Source organism: Paroedura picta, chromosome 2, assembly GCF_049243985.1.
Source record: "Paroedura picta isolate Pp20150507F chromosome 2, Ppicta_v3.0, whole genome shotgun sequence".
In the NCBI taxonomy this organism is placed as follows: Eukaryota; Metazoa; Chordata; class Lepidosauria; order Squamata; family Gekkonidae; genus Paroedura; species Paroedura picta.
The window spans coordinates 84,802,780-84,822,343 of NC_135370.1; the positions used below are offsets into that span (position 1 = coordinate 84,802,780).

The 19,564-nt window shown below is 45.0% G+C and overlaps 1 protein-coding gene across 2 annotated transcripts in view; it reads right to left on the minus strand.

The window, feature by feature from the left end:
- PIDD1 (p53-induced death domain protein 1) overlaps nt 1–19,564 on the minus strand; it is a 35,705-nt gene that overhangs the window by 2,498 nt on the left and 13,643 nt on the right. For both annotated transcript variants that reach the window (XM_077321396.1, XM_077321395.1), the window contains 10 exons: nt 16,815–17,016; nt 15,571–15,693; nt 14,653–14,832; nt 10,474–10,621; nt 10,007–10,142; nt 9,010–9,160; nt 7,322–7,445; nt 6,081–6,199; nt 5,108–5,215; nt 2,930–3,135 (listed from right to left, as the gene is read on the minus strand). In XM_077321396.1, the coding sequence (XP_077177511.1) occupies nt 2,930–3,135; nt 5,108–5,215; nt 6,081–6,199; nt 7,322–7,445; nt 9,010–9,160; nt 10,007–10,142; nt 10,474–10,621; nt 14,653–14,832; nt 15,571–15,693; nt 16,815–17,016 (1,497 nt within the window). The remainder of the gene's footprint in view (nt 1–2,929; nt 3,136–5,107; nt 5,216–6,080; nt 6,200–7,321; nt 7,446–9,009; nt 9,161–10,006; nt 10,143–10,473; nt 10,622–14,652; nt 14,833–15,570; nt 15,694–16,814; nt 17,017–19,564) is intronic.

Sequence of the window (19,564 nt, forward strand, 5' to 3'; positions counted from 1 at the left end):
ATTGATGGACACAATTAGAATGACTGCTTTAGAGATAGGCCTTTCAAAGCTATCAAGAACCACCACAGAACATCCTATTGCATGCTTATGAAGGGGTATGAGATGGCGGTTAAGAAGGCTAAATGTGAGTTTTATGTTGTCCTTATTGCATCTGTGAGTTCTTGCCCAGCCCAATTGTTTAGGGAAGTTCAATCTCTTTACTGCCCATAAGGAATGTTGTCAAAATCTTAGTCAATTGGAATTTGAAGGTGCGCTGTTAGTGAGCTTGTCGCTCCACCAGGACTTCCTGCCACGACTGATACAGAAAGGGAACTGGAGGCCCGTTGGCCACCACAGGAGGTGATGATTGATGGCTTCAGGCGGCTCTCATTAAACCAAAGTGGGCAGGTTGCTGGGCTCAGTAAGAGCATGACCACATGCCCCCTTGATACCTGCCCATCTTGGTTGCTCTGCAGGAGCGATGATCAGATAAGCAGACCCTCTCATGGATATTATCAATCATTCCCTGTCAACAGGAGAGTTCCCTGAGGTTCTGAAAGGTGAGGTGGCACAGCCCTTGCTAAAGAAACCATCGCTGGCTCCACAGGACCCGTCCAGCTACCACCTAGTCTCACATCTTGTGATTCTGGGCAAGATAGTGGAGAAGGCCGCCATGGACCAGCTCCTGGCATTCTTGAAGGAAACTTAGGTGCTCTACCCATACCACTCAAACTTCCATCCTGGCCACAGGGTGGAGACAGTGTTGGTCGCCTTGTTGGATGAACTTCAGCGCCAGCTGGATAGAGGCATTTCAGCCATTCTCGTTATTTTAGATCTGTCAGCTGCATTTGATGTGGTCGACCATGAGTTCTTGCCCACTGCCTCAAAGGGACAAGGGTTTGTGGACGCATTTAACATCCTTATGCGCCCTCTGGCTTAGCTGGTCTGGAACTTTGGGCTGAGCTGTTATCAGTATGCTGATGGCACACAACTATCTCCTCATGGAGGGCTGTCCAGGCTCCCCCCCCCAGATATATTTGCCAGATGTTTGGAAACCATAGTTGGGTGGATAGAGTAAGGTTACCTGAAACTCAACCCCTCCAGGATAGAGGTCCTGTGGTTGGGAAGGAAGGGGGCAGATCAGGAAGCTCAATTGCTCAACCTAGCCAGGGTGCATCTTAACCTCACCCTGTGCTAGGAATCTGGGAGTGATCCTTGATGCCTTCCTTGCTATGGAGGCAAAGGGCGCAAGAGTAGTGGACCTGGCATTCTTCCATCTTCACCAGGCAAGGCTACTAGCACCCTATGGACCCCAGGTCATTTGGCCACAGTGATCCATGTGACAGTCACCCTCAAGATTTAATTCTGCAACTCGCTCTATGCTGATCTTCCCTTGTCCTTGTCCTGGAAACTGCAGGTGGTATAAAACGCAGCAGCTTGTGTCCTCACAGGAACGCCTTGGAGGGGCCACATCCAGTCGGTGCTGAGGCAGCTGCATTTGCTGCCAGTTGCAGCCCAGATCAAGTTGAACATTTTGGTATTGACCTTCAAGGCCCCTTGTGGTCTGAGACCCACATACCCATATTGCCTTATGCTCCTTGCAGGTGATTACCAGCCCCCAGAAAGTGGGTGATTTGCTGGTGATTCCCAGCCTCTGGGAAGTTTGCCTGGCCTCAACCAGGATCAAGGCCTTTTTGTCCTGGCCCCAAACTGGTAGAATGAGCTTGCAGAAGAGCTGAAGGCCTTGCAGGAGCTTACACAGTTCTGCAGGGCCTGTAAAACGGAGCTCTTCCACCAGGTCTCTGGTTGAGGCCGGGGCACAGAAGATCAAAGGTCCATTCCTCGGTTAAAAAGATAGTCAGCACTCCTGGAAATCTATGCCCTGAGGTGTCAAGAGAGTGGAGGAGGGGGGGGGTTGGGGGGGGGTTGGATAAATACATACACACACAAACAAACCAACAAATAAAGGGTCCTTGGACAAAGATTCCACCTGGGCCTGACCCTGATCCAAAACCAAGCACTTTGCTTGATGTTACCATGAATCTATATTAATAAAAGATTCAGTCTGCTTTTCCATCTGTCCATTTATAGCAGGCATAACTAATAACTCATCAGAAAATAAAGCTAGAAGATTAAAAACTGGCCACCAGTTTCAAGATAATTGTTAGAATTCTAGGGCTAAAACTGACAGGCATGTGAATATCCTGGCCCAGGTGAGACACCCCCTCTGCTCTCTGCAGTGGAAGCTATGGATCTCTGTGGCAATTTTAGACATCAGAAAATAATGCTACATGTTTGAAAACTTGCTATCAACTCCAGGATGATGATGGAAGTTGCAATGCCAAAAATAAAGGGAATCAGAATGCCCAGGTAGACAGCATGTTATAATAGAGCTCTTAAGCAACCTGTTTCTAATACTCATATCCCCAACAGAATGTACTGTTAGGGATGAGAAGTCAAGACTTGAAAAAAATTGGCGGGAGGGACATAGAAAAATTATATGGAAGGAGAAAGTAATGAATGTGGTAAGTAAGGTAAAGAGGGAGAGAAATTAAGGAAAGGAGAGGATAAGGGCTGCTTTACCTTGCTGCTACACACTAACTACTAATGCATTTTACTCTGCTCAGACTTCCCTGTGCCGTTAGTGGCTACTGCCTGAACTGCATCAAAAAGGGAAATAATTGTAAAGATGTTTGGATGGACGCAGCATGATGGTGGCTTCAGGGTCCCTCCAGCTGCCTTGGGTCCCCAGTTCCCCCACCCCCCATCAGTAGCCATGGGCCCACTAACAAACTCCTAAGGATACCATCCTATACCCTAAACCACTGAGAACGTGAGGGAGCAGAATAGGGATTCAGGGTAGCGTAATTATCTCTTAGCAAAAAAAAAAAGAAAAAAAAAAGGACTCTAAATGCATTCCTCATTTTAGTTCCTATGTTTTCTGTCTCACCTGTTATTGTATCTTATCTGCTCAATCTGCTGATAGGAGAACCCCAGATTCAAGCCAATCGTTTTCCATTCAGCTCCGATGCGTCCCGCAACGCCAAGCAGATTAGATTGTGTTAAGTAACCAGTTTCAGCACTCCCCAAATTCAGAGCAGGGAGGGAGAAGCCATTTTTGGCTGCAGGCAGATCATTACCCTGAGATTTCAGTTTCTGGTGAGACAGAACAGTTATTCTGTTAATTATTGCACATAAAAATTCAAGTCTTCCAAGTCCAGGACTTAACGCTGCAAGACCAAAATTAAATGGACAGTCAACAGCTCAAGGGAAAAATGCTACTGCTTTCAGTGAGTGGGACATTTCCCCCCATCATCATAGAACTTGGTATAAAACTAGTCATCACTCAGAGGTCTTCCATAGGAGCCCTAGGAAGTAATCTGTGGTTCTTTTTTAAATTTGTAAATGGGGAGAATAATCCTCCGAACAATTTAGCTGCTAATCCTTCAGAGACTGTACAATCTTTCCCTTCTTAGCTCATAAAAATATCAGACTCCAGGCTCAGCAGGGGTTTTGAAACCCAATCAGAACACCAACAATTATTGTAGACAATCTTCCTCTCTGTCTTTCATTTTAATCAGGAAATAATGAAAATTCCACATTCCCTTTGTCGATAACATTGTCACCATTAACTAGACTGTGGAGCATCATTAAATGGATTTAGCCAAAGACATGTCCAGGCAATGAGAATGGGAAGAGATGCAAAGTGCTTCTTATTATACAGAATCCCTGGAGAGAAAATCTCTATGGTGGTAGAGAATGAAAGGCAAAATATTTGAATTAGTAATATAATTTAAAAACAGGGCTTTAGTAAAATATAGGAGAAATGTAGTCATATAATTAAATATTGCCTACTGCTCTTTCACACATTCTGACATATGTCCATTTTCTTGCCTTCTGTGCCCTAAAGAAAAGAGAACAGCAGGCTTGCTTAGGGGAAGACTGACACAAAGCAGATTTTCATTGTGGGATTTAGATGTGAGGCCCCTTATGAGAAGGAAGAGGAGGAAGAGAAGGAAGAGCTGGTTTTTGTAACTTGCTTTTTACTGCCCAAAGGAGTCTCAAAGTGGCTTACAATTGCCTACCCTTCATCTCCCCACAACAGATACCTCGTGGGGCAGGTGAGGCTGAGAGAGCAGTGACTGGCCCAAGATTATTCAGCTGGCTACATGTGGAGGAGTGAGAAAGCAATATGGAAAAAATCAGAACCATGTCCAATATGAATCATCTTCAGAGTGGATCAAAAAACCTGCAGGGCTAGGTAAAGACAGGGAAATGTTTCTACAAATCTGTGGGATACCATTAGATCAGCACTGAAATCTTATATTTTAAAAAGAAAAAATAAAACTAAACATTATTTAATGTCAAAGATCTCAGCAGTAATTTTGGATTGTTTAGGCAAATCTGTTTGCCGCCTTAGTCCAAAATGGCTACTGCAGCTTTACTTTGAAGTCTAGGAAGACTTGGGGAATGGGGGCAAGTACGCAAAAGAAGGGGAGAACAAATAGGGGGAAAGTGAAGCTTCATTGGAGGCAGAAAAAACAGCTGGAAGAAAAGTGGCAGGTAGGAGTGGGAAACTAAAAAAGTAGGTGGAAGGGAAAGAAGCAAGGAAAGAGAAAGGTGTGGGGACTCTGAAGGAAGAGGGGAAGCAGTGATAGTGTGGCAAATAGGACCAGTGGAAGGCACAGCGCCCCCCCCCCCAATGCATCCTTGCAGGTTCCCTGCTTTGCTTAATTGTTTTGTTCACCTATGGATGCTAGAGACATGCAAATATATCATATTCCCTATGATAGAGTCCTAAATTGTCATTACTGCCTCAGTGGTCCAACTTTTTAAAATGAAAAGTGATGTCTCTACTTTCCTTGCTGAAATGTTTGACAAGTATTATGCAATCCTTCTAGCTTTGCCACACATTTTCCCCCAATCAGTCAGGACATAAGGATTGCTGTCTTTCTTACTGGTCATACTTGTATGCAAAGTACTACATATGATATCAAGAAAAGAGAGTTTGTCTTTTTCTGGCATAAAATGCTGCAAAAAGCACAGAAGAGACAGGTGGGAAGAGAAAGATGGCAACTTAATGCAATTCCCCATTCCATTGCCCTTTGAGGAATAAATGCCAACTTACAGGTAGCTTCATAGGCAAAGTAGCAAGCCAGAGGGAGTTGGGGCTTTTCCTCTTTTTGGTAGCCTCTTCAGGAATGTTCTCTGGAACAGCTCCACGGTAAAAGGAAACCTTGACAAAAGTAGTATCATGAGGTGTGTGAGTTTACAACAGGCAAATCCGTTTGGGCAAGAACTGTATTTTTCCTGGTTAATGACAGAACCTTCATCTGGGATACAACCTACAGTTTCAGATTAATAACTCATCACCAGTTCTAGCATTTTATCCCACTTTTGCTAGTATGTTGGATTAAGGTAGTTGAGGGCATCTAATTACACCCACCTTCCCATTCCTAAGTATTCAAGCTACACTTTCTTAGTCAATAAGCCAACTGACAACTGGCACACAATCATGTCACTCAGCATAATTTGTCACCCATGTTTTTGGTTTGCTGGAATTAGCTGTATTTGCACGGATTATTGTAAACCGAACACTGAATTACTGCAGAAATACAAGAAAGACCCAGCTTATCGGGGTAGGGGAGATAACTGAGGCCATGAAAAAGGAACACATCCCCCTTTTGTACTTAGTGTCTGCTTGTCTTCAAATGCATCTTCATTATCATAATGGGAAATAAATCAAGTTTTTTGGGGTGTGTGGGGGAGTTGTTTGCTTTTTAAATTGGGATTCATGGGGAAAAAAATAGGTGCCAGATTCTGCAGAAATGCTTTTACATGCATCCAGATTCTTTCACTTACATGGAGCACAATTCAGAGAAATCAGTGGCAGTTAATCAATGACTCAATATGACTGATCTATACTTCTCTTTTGAAATATATCCAGGGAAACACAGAAGATGAAAAGCCCTGGTAACTGAATGAATAATTAGGAAATCCATAAAAAGAAAGTTATGGATTTGTTAATATAAGCGATATATCACTTTACTACCTATTTTGTGGAATAACTTGAAGAGAGTAAAATGTTTAAACTCATGTACCTGCCCTTTCACAGCTTTGTTTTTTCTGTCTATTTCCGAAGTAATATAGACTTCCTTCACATTTTTCAAGTGAGAGAAGAAGCTGAATGAAATTCTTCCATCAATGCAGTCTGGGCGGTCTAATTTTAGGTTGGAGATAATAAACATAAAACAGTCACCTTAATCCACCATGCGTTGGATCAAGTCGAAAAGCTTGCAAAAGGTGTTGGCAGACTGGGTATTTGTTCTGAAAATGCCCTTTAAAGGTTAGGGGAGCTTTGCAAGCAGTGTATCACAGCATGTTGGACAGGATCCAAATCTAATTGGAGTAGACAGCTAAAGAACAGAGGGGACTCGAGAGACTCCCAAACATCTTGACAAAAAATATTCACAGGACCAAGCAGTGCTACCACAAATAATATTCACTACACCTGCTGCTGCCACTGATACAGGTGGCAGCCTGTATCTCATCCCCCAGTAAACAGGCAAATGGCAGCATTATGTATCAACTAGAGTGGCCTGCAACCTTCTTCAGGCTGTGGCCCAGCGGCGGTGGGGAGGGCGATTGCCCGGCTGCGCATGCCGTGCATGTGTGGCCGGTCGCACATGCACACCTGCGCAATGTGTGGCCACAAATGCTCATGCACAGCATGCCAACGCATGCGCGCAAGCGCAGGAGTGCCGCACATGCACGTTTGCGGACACACATAGTGCAAACGTGCATGCGTGGGCCGGCGCAGCCCTGCGGAGGCAGGGAGCCACGGCCCGGCACAGGCCCGCAGCCCGGTGGTTGGGGACCACCGAACTAGACAATACAAATAATGTAGCTAGAGCCTCCAAGCAGTACCATCAGAGTGAATGGGCAGCAACAAGCCATGTAGGTTTCTTTAAGGAAAGAACTTCCTTTTAGTGCCAAACCAGAAATTAAGGAATACTTCTTCAGCAAAAGCGCATATGATCTGGTGCAGTAGAATTTCATATTTTCTGCTGCATGGTCGCCATGACCCTCATTGCTACTCAGATGGCCAGGTGAATAATGTAGTGTGCAGTATACACCTGGAGTGCTCTTGATCACTGAATTTGAGTCCAGCAGAACAAATAGACAATGCTCCATCCATCAGATACAACCAGGGAACCCCTGATCACTAAAGGAGATACATTTGGTAAGCACCTTAAAGTCAACAGAATAGGTTAGACTCTAATAATAGGTTAGAACAAGTGCTGGGTTTTTGGGGGTACAAGCCAGCTTTACTGCACTTTACCTGCATCAATGTTGATGCCTCCTTCAAAAGCTGCAAAAAACTGTTCTCCTTCAAACATCTCCACCACATCCGATGGTTCAGGGCCTTGGTATCGACCATGGAGTTTTTCCAAAACAGGTTCAACCTATGAGATTGGGGGGGGGGGGAATATCCTTCATGAATTTGTAATGCCAATTCATGTTGTAACTTTTTACACTGTTTCAGTGGAAATGCTTAGGTTTCCAAGAAGAGAGTTTCCTGAAGACCTGCTTAGATTTGAATGTTCCTTTCTACATTCCCATTCCTGCTTCCATGGCACAAATTATAGGAGCCCCCATACAATACAAAACTAAATGCCTATGTCGAGATTGTTGATGTTCGCACTGCATTACAACCACCAGATTACACCAGACATTGATTCCTCCCTTCCCTTCCACTGTGTGTGCTGTTCTCACTTCCATGTTACCATGGCTGTTCTATCTCCATTTTGTTGGCCTTAATTCTCTCTCTCACCTGCAGCCAAACCATTTATCTTGAGGAATGCAAGCAAGTCATACAAACCCTGTGTGCAAATTATTCCAGAGAATGTTGGCAGGATAAAAGGAGGCAGATAGGGAAGGAGAATAGGTAGGAGCAGATCATTTTGCATAAATTAATTTAAACTGAATTCATGAAATACACAGCTGAAAAGCATGGTGCTGGTACAAAGAAGAAGATTTGGCTTTTATACCCTACTTTTCATTACTCTAAGGAATCTCAAAGTGGTTTACAATCACCTTTCCTTCCTCTCCCCACAACAGACACCCTGTCAGGTTGTTGGGAGTGACAGGACTGCTCTGTGAGAACAACTTTATTAGGACTGTGACTAGCCCAAGGTCACCCAGCTGGCTGCATGTGGAGGAGCAGGGAATCAAACCCAACTTGCCAGATTAGAAGCTGCCACTCTTAACCACTACACCACACTGGCCTAGAGAGAAATGGTCCGAACACTCTCAGCATTACATTCCAGTTATTACAATCCAAATAGGTAGTGAACATACCTGTTGTTTTGCTTAACAGAATGGACTTGCATAATGACAGGCTGCAATTCAAGGAGGCTATTCGATGGCCCCTCTAGGGTTGGCCAACCTTCTAAAGAAAAACGGCCTGTCGCTTTTAATAGGACATCAATAGAATGCTTTTTACCTTCATGCCCTGAAAAGCATCTGTTGCCCATTTCCACACATTAAGCTTCTATCAAAGGGATATGACATTTCTCTCCACGAGTGATGACTACCCAATCCCCATCTTGGACTCACCTTAGATTTCACTGCTGCTCTCAATGCCCCCAAAGGTTCTGTTTTTGTTATTTATTTTATTTATTCAATTTATATATGCTGCTCTCCTAGCAAGCCAGCTTCTCTGACTGCTATATCGAGAGCTGCCTATGTCATTTCCACGAGCTCCATTCTCTGACCTTGAGACTCTGCTCTGCTTCTTATCCTGAGCTCCATCACTTTGTCAGAATATGTCCTAAAACCAAAGTGTGGTGGTTCAGGTCTGGGTACTTTGTCAGGCTTTTTATCAAAATGTAATTCAGCAGCTCCTGATAAGACAGGAATGAAGGATTACCAGTGGCACCCAGGAACATTTCTATATTCGCTAAATGCAAGCTGTGTTTATTGTTTGTATTTATATGCATACATACACACAATAATGGCTGCAAATACCTTGTGTTTTGGGACACACTGTAACAAGACTTGTTCAGGATCTTTCTTCCTCTGTAGCGCTATGAAGTTCACCTGGTACATGCGCAATCTTCTGTATACCTCTCTGGCAATGCCGCTAATGTATGTTTTAGTGGTATACCACAGCCAATACCTGAGAGAAAAGTGGGAGTGTGCAACTGATTATCATTGTAATTCTTTCACTTGTAATGAAGATACAACATGCATGAATGTAAAATAGTAAAATAGTTCCCTCACAACAGTGCTATATATATTTACACACAAACACACACTGAAGGAGGACTGTTCAAATGAGGTCTCATCCACATGAGGCAACCACTTCACACATTACATTATCCATGAGCTGAAAGGGAAGGCTGTCAAGCCCCCTCCAGGGCTGAACTCTAGAATAGACGACTCATCTGAGATCGAACAGGATGGTCTGAGAACAGTTTCCAATTTCCTAATATGATCTGGGGGCTCAACAGACCTCTAATGCTTCCAACAGCCACATCAAACCATGGGCATCTAGATCCAGGGGCTTCTGCAGAGGAGTCCATCAAAGAAGCCATGCCAACAGATCACTCCACTGACCTGAAATGTCCATCAGTAGTTTTCTCTCAGCCATACATAGCCAGACCTTGAACCAGCAGCCCTCACTCAGTTCTGCCCTAACCTGAGAGGATTGCTAAAAACAGAAAGCCCGAGAAGTCCTAGCCATACCTAGGAGACGTGTCCAACTTGCCGCCCATGCTCCAGACACTGAGCCAGGCAGTTGCTCTTGCATATAATGCCCATCACAGGATCATGGGCAATCCTGCTGCTCAACCCTAATTAATTAGTTGCCAGGGTCTTCTGGTTCCTAAGGAACCCTTCTCCAGCATCCTACCAGCAGAAGACAGTACAAATAGTATGGACACACAGACGTGTGAAGCAGACATTGAGAAAGTATAGTTACTTAAGTGCTGTTACGGATGGATAATGTTCTCAGTCAACTCACCAGGAAAAGTGGGTGACTTCAAACAAAGCATAGAGGTGGGTGAACTCCAGCACCACTTGGCCTGTGATGTCATTCCAGTTCTGGGCATTCCAGTCACCATGCAGAAGATGTATCCTAGACCGATCCAAGGTTAGGCCTTTGAACAGATTTTTAAAAAAACACTCATCTACAAGTCTTTAGAGTCTATATTTTATTTAGTTCATCACTCTACCTACTAAGGTGGATGAGAGCTCATTCACTTTTCATCATCCATGGTTTTTGTGAAGTCCTGAAAGGATTGGAGAAGTCTGACCTCACAGTTTGCAGTTCAGTGCCAGACTATTATATGCTTGGTTTTAAGTTCTTAAACTAATTTAATCCGCACCACCTGTAATTGTACTGATCTGCTGTATGCATAATTCAGAAAAAGTACTTCAGCTCCATCAAGGAGTGCTTCTGCTTTGCAGTTCCTGAAGAAGGAGACTAACCTGTGACTCCTGGAGGCAGTGGGAGCTGAATTTTGATGGGCTGGAGGAAGTCCATAGTGGAATTCTGAGACAGACAAAGAAGAGGGCTGGCAAGAGTCTCAGAGTCATCTGTGATCTCCAGTAGCTCCTCCTTGGGCACAGGCAACACCTGCATTAAAAAAAATGGGTAAACATGGGATTCCACACACGTAGTGAACTGTTCATGACTATCCACTGTGCCTGCTGATATCCTGCCAGTATGAAGGGGAGATTAAACCACCCAGTTCTCACTCTCCTGTCAATACCTGTTTGCTTCTGGTCAGTGAGGAGAGTAGCACTGTGCAGGGCGTTGGACTAGATGACCCTTCCAACTTTATTATTCTATGTCAGGCCAGCCAAAGACCCCACCCCCAGGTCTATATCTTATATCTTGATGGATGGCCACCCCAATGCCCACCCAGAAAGTTTTGCCAGTTGTTTGGAAGCAGTGATGGTTTGGCTCAAGAAAAGCCCACTAAAATTCAACCCAAGACGGTGGTCCTGTGATTCAGTAGGGAAGGGACAGATCTGGAAGTGTGCTTACCCACCCTAGATGGGGCACAACTGGAGATTTTGCACTCTGCTAGGAACTTGGGGGTGATTCTGGAGTCCTCCTTTCCAATAGAGGCTCAGGTCACCAAGGTAGCTCAGCTGGCATTTGTCCACTTTAGTCAAGCTTGGCTACTAGTGCCCCATCTGACTCAAGAACACCTTGCCATAGTGATCCATGTGATGGTCATCTCTAGACTACATTCCTGTAATTTGTTCTATGCAGGCCTTCCCTTGTCCTTGACCCAGAAATTTCAGCTGGTGCGAAAAACATGGAGAGCCCACATCCAGCCAGTGTTGAGCCAGCTGCATTGGTTGCCAGTTGTATACTGGATCAAACTCAAGGTTTTTAACTTTTAAGTCCATCTGTGATGTGGGCACAATGTATATGAGGGACCATTGGACCCCCTATGCCCCCCGCAGGGCCTTGTACTCTTTGGTACAAATGGTTTCGCGATCCTTGGCCCTCATGAAGTTCACCTGGCCTCAATGAGGGCCAGGCCTTTTCAGTCATTGTCCCTGCCTGGTGGAATGAGTTTCCAGAAGAGCTGAGGGCTCTGCCACAAGGCCTGCAAAATGGAGCTCTTCCACCAGGCTTTTGGTTTAGGTCAGGATGTGGAAGATCTGGCCCCTTTTCTCTGACCTTGTTCCTCTACATCCTCCCAGGAACATATGGCAGAAATTTGGTGGCTTGGTAAGGGGGTGGGTGGAGGGAATTCTTATTGTTGTCTTCAAGTTTTATTGTTTTTAGCTATGTTGTAATCAGCTGCGGGTTAGCTGGTCTAGGAGCAGCAGCATAGAAGTTCAATCAATCCATAAGACTCCAGATGTTTCCATCTTGGCTTTGATCAAGTACTTTGCTTTGAACCAATCAGGTGATTATGACAGAACAGGCTGAAGTTGAACCCAAGCAAAACAGAGATAATGTTGGTTGGGAAGGCTGATACTTTAAGAGCAGCTTACTTTTAGGAAATTTCCTTCATGCAGCAAGCGGATAAGTACATAAATTCTTCAGTCTGTTAAGAGGTTCTCAAGTAGGGGTGAGTGCTTTGGTGTGGCTGCCTCAGCGATCACCGAAGCCCAAGGCGGCCAGCCAAGTGGCGCAGAGAGGAGGGGCATCGGCGGCCACATGCAGGCACAGAGCTCTGCACCTGCGTGCAGGTGCCAGCTGGTGCACCGCCGGCACCACCCCTCCTCTCCATGCCGCTGGCCTCCTCGGACTTCAGTGATTGCCGAGGCAGTCAAACCTCGCAGAAGTGCTCACTCCTATAATCTCAAGCTTTGCCTAAAGCCTATTAGTGGGGATACTGTCAAATGCTGCTCTGAAGTCCCTGAAGGCAGCATGAAGTGCCCCATTAGGCTTAGAGTCATACTTCTCCACAAGATCAGGCACTGGTCTATAGTGGAACAGACATCAATATGTTTTCTTGGTCTCACTAGTCAAGGAGCTCTTAATATGATACTGAGGAGACTGCTTGGTCAATATTTGACAGGATTCACCTTTTCTCCTTATATACTGGAACAACTGCAAAGTCCCCATCTATGGGGAAGCGGGCCAACAGATTTGTTATGAGTGAGCAGAGTGCAACAAGTATTGGGGCCCACCAGTCAATATTTGATTTTATCATCTCTGGGGATATAATATTGTTGCCAGGAGCACTACCAGATTTCAATTTATTAATCTTTTTATTTCATTAATTGTTATCAGTGGCCATGCCAGAAGGTTTTGTGGTTGGATCTCTAGGAATGTATTTGAGTCTTGAATGAGATTCTCAAAGACAGAGGACTCATCCAGACTTCTGTGTCCATCCAGGTCTGCTCAGGTCCACCTAATGAAAGTATGTTAATCAGGTCACCTCACCATATGGAGGGATGGAATTATTTTATTTCAGTTGTAATGTTTTGATTAATACTGTAAGCCACCTTAACCCATGTGTACATATTTCAATAAATAAACCTCACAACAGCAGTATATGCTTTGAGAAATTCTCCAGAAAGTCAGGGGACCTTCTGTGGGTCCCACCCTACTTTGAAGCTGCTGGTTGGCATTGATGTTAGAACCCTTGCATTACATCTTTTTGGAGCCACATCATCGGCTGGGTTGGAACAGTGGAGTTGGGTCTCTGGGCCTGTTACAGTTATACTGCTATCTTGAGATTATTGATATTTGGTATTTTACTGTATTGGTTTTAATGTTTTAAGGGGAGTTCTGTAGGTATTTTGTATTCTGATTTTATATTATAAGCCGCATGAGACAACATTGTCAAGAGTAGTGGGGTATAAATTAAAGCATGCATGCATGCATAAACAAACAAATAAATAAAGTGGGAGCTGACGCAGTGTGAAGGGTATACCTCTTTATATTTTAGGTGTAGTTCCCAGAAGAAAGGATGAGCTATTCAGCCAGAATGAGGACCAACAGCACCAATCATTTAGTTGTTCAACTGAATGACTGGTGCTGACAAGTCACAATAAGCCTGGAAAACAGTGGGGGGAATTCTGATGTCTGTTCTAGTGATCCTGACATTATACAAGTACTAAAAGCCACTGACCCTATCTGTACACCGCCCATGGTGCCGCGGGCGCCACGGACTAAATAAAACAGTAAGCTGTTCTGGGGCGGGATGTGTCCAGGATGAGGAAGGGTCCGGATTGGACCCTTCCTCAGGACAGACAATCGGAGGGGCCTGCCGATTGGTCCCTCTGATTCCCAGCCCCAGCAACTGCGAGCCGCGCACAGCAAGGCTCGCAGTATCTCCCGGCCTGACGCGGTGAGAGGCGCAAAGCGCCTCTCGCCGCGTCAGGCCACCGCCCGAGGGAACCCCCGGCAGTCGCGCGGAGCCTCCCTACCCGCCTCCCGGCCAAAAGGACAGGAGCTGAGCCTGGCGGGGGCTCCCTGTCTGGCGGACTGATGCGGCGAGACGCGCGAAGCGCCTCTTGCCGCATCAGGCCACCGGACAGGGAGCCCCCGCCAGCCGCGTGCAGCACAGCTGGCGGGGACTCCCGTCTCTAGCGACGACGGAGCTGCCAGAGACCCTCCTGCAATCCAAGATGGCTGATGAAGACCTGATGACAAGCCGAGGACGCCCCGCCGCCGCCGCCCGCCCTCGAGGACGCCTCCTGAATAAGGTGCCCTGCCTTCCCGCGCGCTGCCCTGTCCCTCCCTCTGCCCCCACATTCTAGCACCCATTGTATTTGATTTACAATGGGCTCTTTTCCTAGTATAACCATAAAATGCCAATGTGAAATCCTGCAAATCTTGAATAGCAGAAAATTGTTTTAGCAATTATTTATTAAAAATTTAATTTCTAAACCGGTCTTCCCTGCAAGTTTAAAACTATCTTTAAAACCATAGCACAATCTGTAACTGCTCCACAGAGGGCCCAATCGGGAGGTGCGAAGCTGCGTGCGGCTGCTGATTGGCCCCTTGCCCTAGGACTGACCAGTTGGGAGGCGCAAAGCGCCTCCCAGCCCCCCCCCCACGTGTCCCACCTTCGCCTCTTAGTATATGCTATCTGAAGTGATGTTTACTGCTAATCATATGAAAGTTGTTTGAAAGAATGCTAGGTTTCTGGGATGCTGTTGTTTGTTAGTTATAGATGGATCCCCTACCTGAAGCATCACTCTCCGAGGTTCCACAGTCACACCATGAGGAAAAGTCACTTTGATGTTTGGGTTGACCGTTGAAAAAAGCAATGTCCCCTCCTTTGAGACACTGCATTCATTCACCACAAGACGAGATACAACCAAGAACCAGGAGAAATGTGGGACACTGCAGTATGCCAGACACACCTGTTAGTAGGTTTGAAGAACAGAGACATTTTAAACCAGAACAATATTTTACATCTACAAAGGGAACCAACTCATGAGATGCTGTAAAAAAGTGCTTTAACAAGGGCAGTGATTTATGTCAGCAACCCTTGCAGCCTACCAACCCTATTATATAGAAGAAGAAGAAGAAGAAGAGTTGGTTCTTATATGCCGCTTTTCCCTACCCAAAGGAGGCTCAAAGCGGCTTACAGTCACCTTCCCATTCCTCTCCCCACAACAGACACCCTGTGGGGTGGGTGAGGCTGAGAGAGCCCTGATATCACTGCTCAGTCAGAACAGTTTTATCAGTGCCGTGGCGAGCCCAAGGTCACCCAGCTGGTTGCATGTGGAGGAGCGCAGAATCGAACCCGGCATGCCAGATTAGAAGTCCGCACTCCTAACCACTACACCAAACTGGTTTCACAGACAGATCTTCTCTGAAAGCCTTGACAGTATAAAAAGCACAGACTCCATCAAATAATGTGCAAGCCATAAGCCAGGAAAGGCCACCAATCTCAAGTATCATTCAAACTTCAAGTGCAGAATTTTCAAGTAAATATGCTTAGGATCAGGTGTTGTAAACTGCAGTCTCTAGAAAATGTCCTGCCAATACAGAGAGGAGATATTTTGAGCGCCACTTCATGACAAACCCATGCTCCCTTTACACCTGTGAACCATGGTAGGTTTCAGAACACTAAACCGTTATTCTTGTTGGTTTACCTTCCCTTTCCACTCCACTGCAGACCTGAGATCACTCCACTTCTGCCCGCTGAAGGTTCGGATTATGATCTCACGTTCACGAAGACTCCGGGTGAAGGCATAAGGCATCCAGATCTGTACCTCCTACCGAACAAGACAGAATGGGGATTTTCAACAACACAAGAAGACACGTCCTAACTTTGCTTACTTCAATCAAGAAGAGAGCATCAAACACAGACTGCAGTTGAGGTGGGAATAAGAAAAGATCATCAGATGGTTCCTGAGCCTTAGAGACACTAGAAAGTCAAGCAGGATGATGTAACCGATGTACCTAAAACTGCATACTACCACATCGAGAGAGAGAAAGTACAGCAGTGACTGCACAGAAGAGGGAAGACTCCAATTGAAACACCAGATGTCAGAAGTGAGTAAATCCCAGCATGACTTGAGCCATGGATTCATTCTGCACTGGTTCTTCTAGCTGTGCCTGCAGCAACCATTACAAGACCAAGACAGACTGGGCCATGTACAATGCAGCAATCAGACTCATACTATGTCCATAACTGGCTTTTAAGGAGTCAGTGATGTATTGGAAGGGAGATGGGTTTTTAAAATGTAATTCATTTTCTGTGCAATTCATTTTCTGTTATTCAACTTATTTAACTGGAGTTTTAGGAACAGAGCACCAGAGTAAAATGGAGGATGATTTGTAGCAGGTGGTTTACTATAACTTATTTAAGCCAACAGTCATTTAATTTAATAATAGCTATAATTTTCTGAATGGGTTTTATGTGCTTAACTGTTATATTGTTCTTAAACAATATGAATAGTTTAGAATAGAATAAAACATGGGACACAGTGCTTGAACAAACACTTTCAGCAGTTATTTTCTAAAATGGGCCTGGATTCGCCCCACTCTGAACTGGAATTCCCATCCCTCCTTTCCACGACTGGCTCTCCCATGTATGGCGCATGCTCCAAGGCACTCAGCTCTTACTTGCTCCAGGGCTGATCCCTGACTCTATACACAGGTATGGGGGTTGAGCCTTACCAAAACCTGGCCCAAATTAAGTCACACCTCTTCAATGCTAATTTGTAGTTTTAAGGCTGTTAATTAAATGCAGATCAACCATTATTATTGGTGACCTAAATGTAACCAGTAGCCACAGCCTTGGCTAGCCAAACCCATTTCATCATGCTATCAGCTTCTAGATCATTAGCACAGTTCCAAGTCGGAAGTCCTTTGCTACTTTACAAGCTCTTACCTCCTGAAACTCAATCCCATGAGGCTGCAGCTCTAGGACTTGGCTTAGCAGGATGTCATGATGTTCCAATTTCACCCACTGTGGATCAGGGTAGAATTTTTGGAAGCCAATGGTTACTGTAGAAGTGACAGCCCCCCGGGGGAAGCAAAGCTGGATACCACAAGTCAGGAAAACATTACAGCCTTCTGGAGTGACAGTAAAACTAAAAAGACAGAAACAAAAAACAGTGATGCTGTCCCAACAACACAATTTACTGTTTTTCAAGGTGCTTTCCAAGTCAAAATAAACGGACTGAAGGCATCAAGACAGAATTTGAGACTCGGTTATAAGATTATTGCTCCAGTTTCCCCCAAGCTTATCAGCTAAAGGTTTCACAATCCACAGAGCAATATAAAGACTAGAGCTCATTATACGTGCAGTGTTTACTCGAAATTTTGATTGGAGTGGATTCGGTGTCACATAATCTGGAGGATCTGCATGCTTTCTGCATTTTATAACTCTCCCTGTGGTTTCCAATGGAGATGTGGAATATATGTTTCTGCATTTCATGGGAATAATTTATTTTTCCTGTTGTGTCAGCCATTTTCTTTTCTGCAGGGGCTGGCCCACGGTGGTCATCATTTATCTCTGATTGGTTACTTTGAAGATGGGCATGTGTAATCCAAAAAACAAAGGCATTCAGCAAGTACCAGACTTAATCTGCTCAATAAAACCTGCCTAACCAGTTATGCTGCTCTGCTTTTAAAAAGAATCCCTATGGGTCTACCTAGTTCATAATGTCAATGAATAATCTACTTTCTGAGCATACACAGAAAGCATCACGTGGAGACTAAGCAGTAAACAACCAATGTTAACTGCACAAGAATAGGGGGGGGAGTAATGTGGAAACTGCTGGCCATATGGCAAAGCTTGCCTCCGGTTTCTTCTAACTTGTGCAGGTAGAGTGTCTCAGATGCACTGAGACAAAATGTTCCCATGTTTTACATTTTGGTAAGAGAAATGCTGCTGGGGGAGGGGGGGGAGTTGCCAGGAATGGTCTACAATGGTTAAAAGTTTGCCTTTCAAATTTAGCATCCCATACATCCCACACATATACTAAGAGTTGTTGAGGTTCTAGTCTTCATTCTTTCATTGACCATGTAAAGGTAAAGGTATCCCCTGTGCAAGCACCGAGTCATGTCTGACCCTTGGGGTGACGCCCTCCAGCATTTTCATGGCAGACTCAATACGGGGTGGTGTGCCAGTGCCTTCCCCAGTCATTACCGCTTACTCCCCAGCAAGCTGGGTACTCATTTTACCGACCTCGGAAGGATGGAAGGCTGAGTCAACCTTGAGCCGGCTGCTGGGATTGAACTCCCAGCCTCATGGGCAGAGCTTTCAGACTGTATGTCTGCTGCCTTACCACTCTGCACCACAAGAGGTTCTTCACTGACCATGTACCACAGGGGAAAAACAGAAAACAAAGCAACCAATCCTATCCTTAGGATAATGTCATCCCTTCTTTGAACTGATAAAGAGTATTTGAGGACCCATCTTGCATAGGCTTCCCTGCTCCAATAAGAATATGGTGGTGGGCCATCCTATATGGCAACTCAACTTTTTATAGAATACTTCAGAATATCCCAAATTACACTAGTAGACCCCAGCAAAAAATTAGAAACACTGAACAAAAGAGAATAAGATAGACATTTCCAAGTGAATATAAACCTCAGAATAGCACCTGAATACCAAGCAAGAAAAGAAACTGCATCAAATCCATTTTATCCCACGATACTTAAGGGACCAATTTGATTTGTACCACTAGGGTTGTGTATACCTAGGGGGCAATAGGTATAAGGTTGTTCTGGGGAGAAACTACTGTTTTGTGCTCTTTTCTTTTTATTTCATACATTACCTGACTTTCAGAATGATCCTAAGCAAGTTTTCTCTAAACTGAATTCCTGCTGAATTCCATGGTTGTACACTCTAGTAAATGAGGAAGTGCTGTGGCCCAGTAGAGGAGTATATGGCTTGCAGTCAGAAGGTCTCGGGCACTGTCCCCTGCATCTACAGTTCAAGGATCCTGGGAAGGACTCTCAAGCCCTCAGGCTGCCATCTCAAGCACATGTGGAACATTTGGAGGTGCCCGATACTGACCTAGAGAGCTCGTGTGTCATGAACCCCTGGTTCCTGCCCCACTAATCCACCTCATAGGTCGCTAATTTCCCAATCCTCCTGGAACTCCTGCCCCACTCTGGCATCTCTCTGGAGCCCAGGAGCACTTCCCCCTCCTCTTGCCTCAGCTATGCATTTCAAAGACTCCTATCTCCCTTTCAAGGTTGCTCTCCTCTAGGCTAGGCTACATAACAGATGTAAGAAGCACTACACTTTTCCCTATCAGAGGCTTTTGTGATCCTGTTTTGCTGTGTGAATGCCTGGTTCTCCACCAAGTATTATTATTATTATTTATTAGATTTATTACTCACCTCCCGTAGGCTGGAGGAGTGTTACAACATATAAAGCCCAAATAAAAACTCATACAAAAATAAAATAACAATACATACATATACTACTCATGTTAGAATAAGATGTGGCAAGAAAAAACTCAACCCTTATCTAGACCAACCCTAAATGACCATTCTAGAGGGGAGGGAGACAGAGGCCACTGTTGGCATTCGCTACTACTGCTCAGTTGACTCCTGTAGGGGTCCCAGATCTTCCTTGCAGCCCGGCCTCATCCAATGACCTGGTGGAAGAGCTCCGTTTTGCAG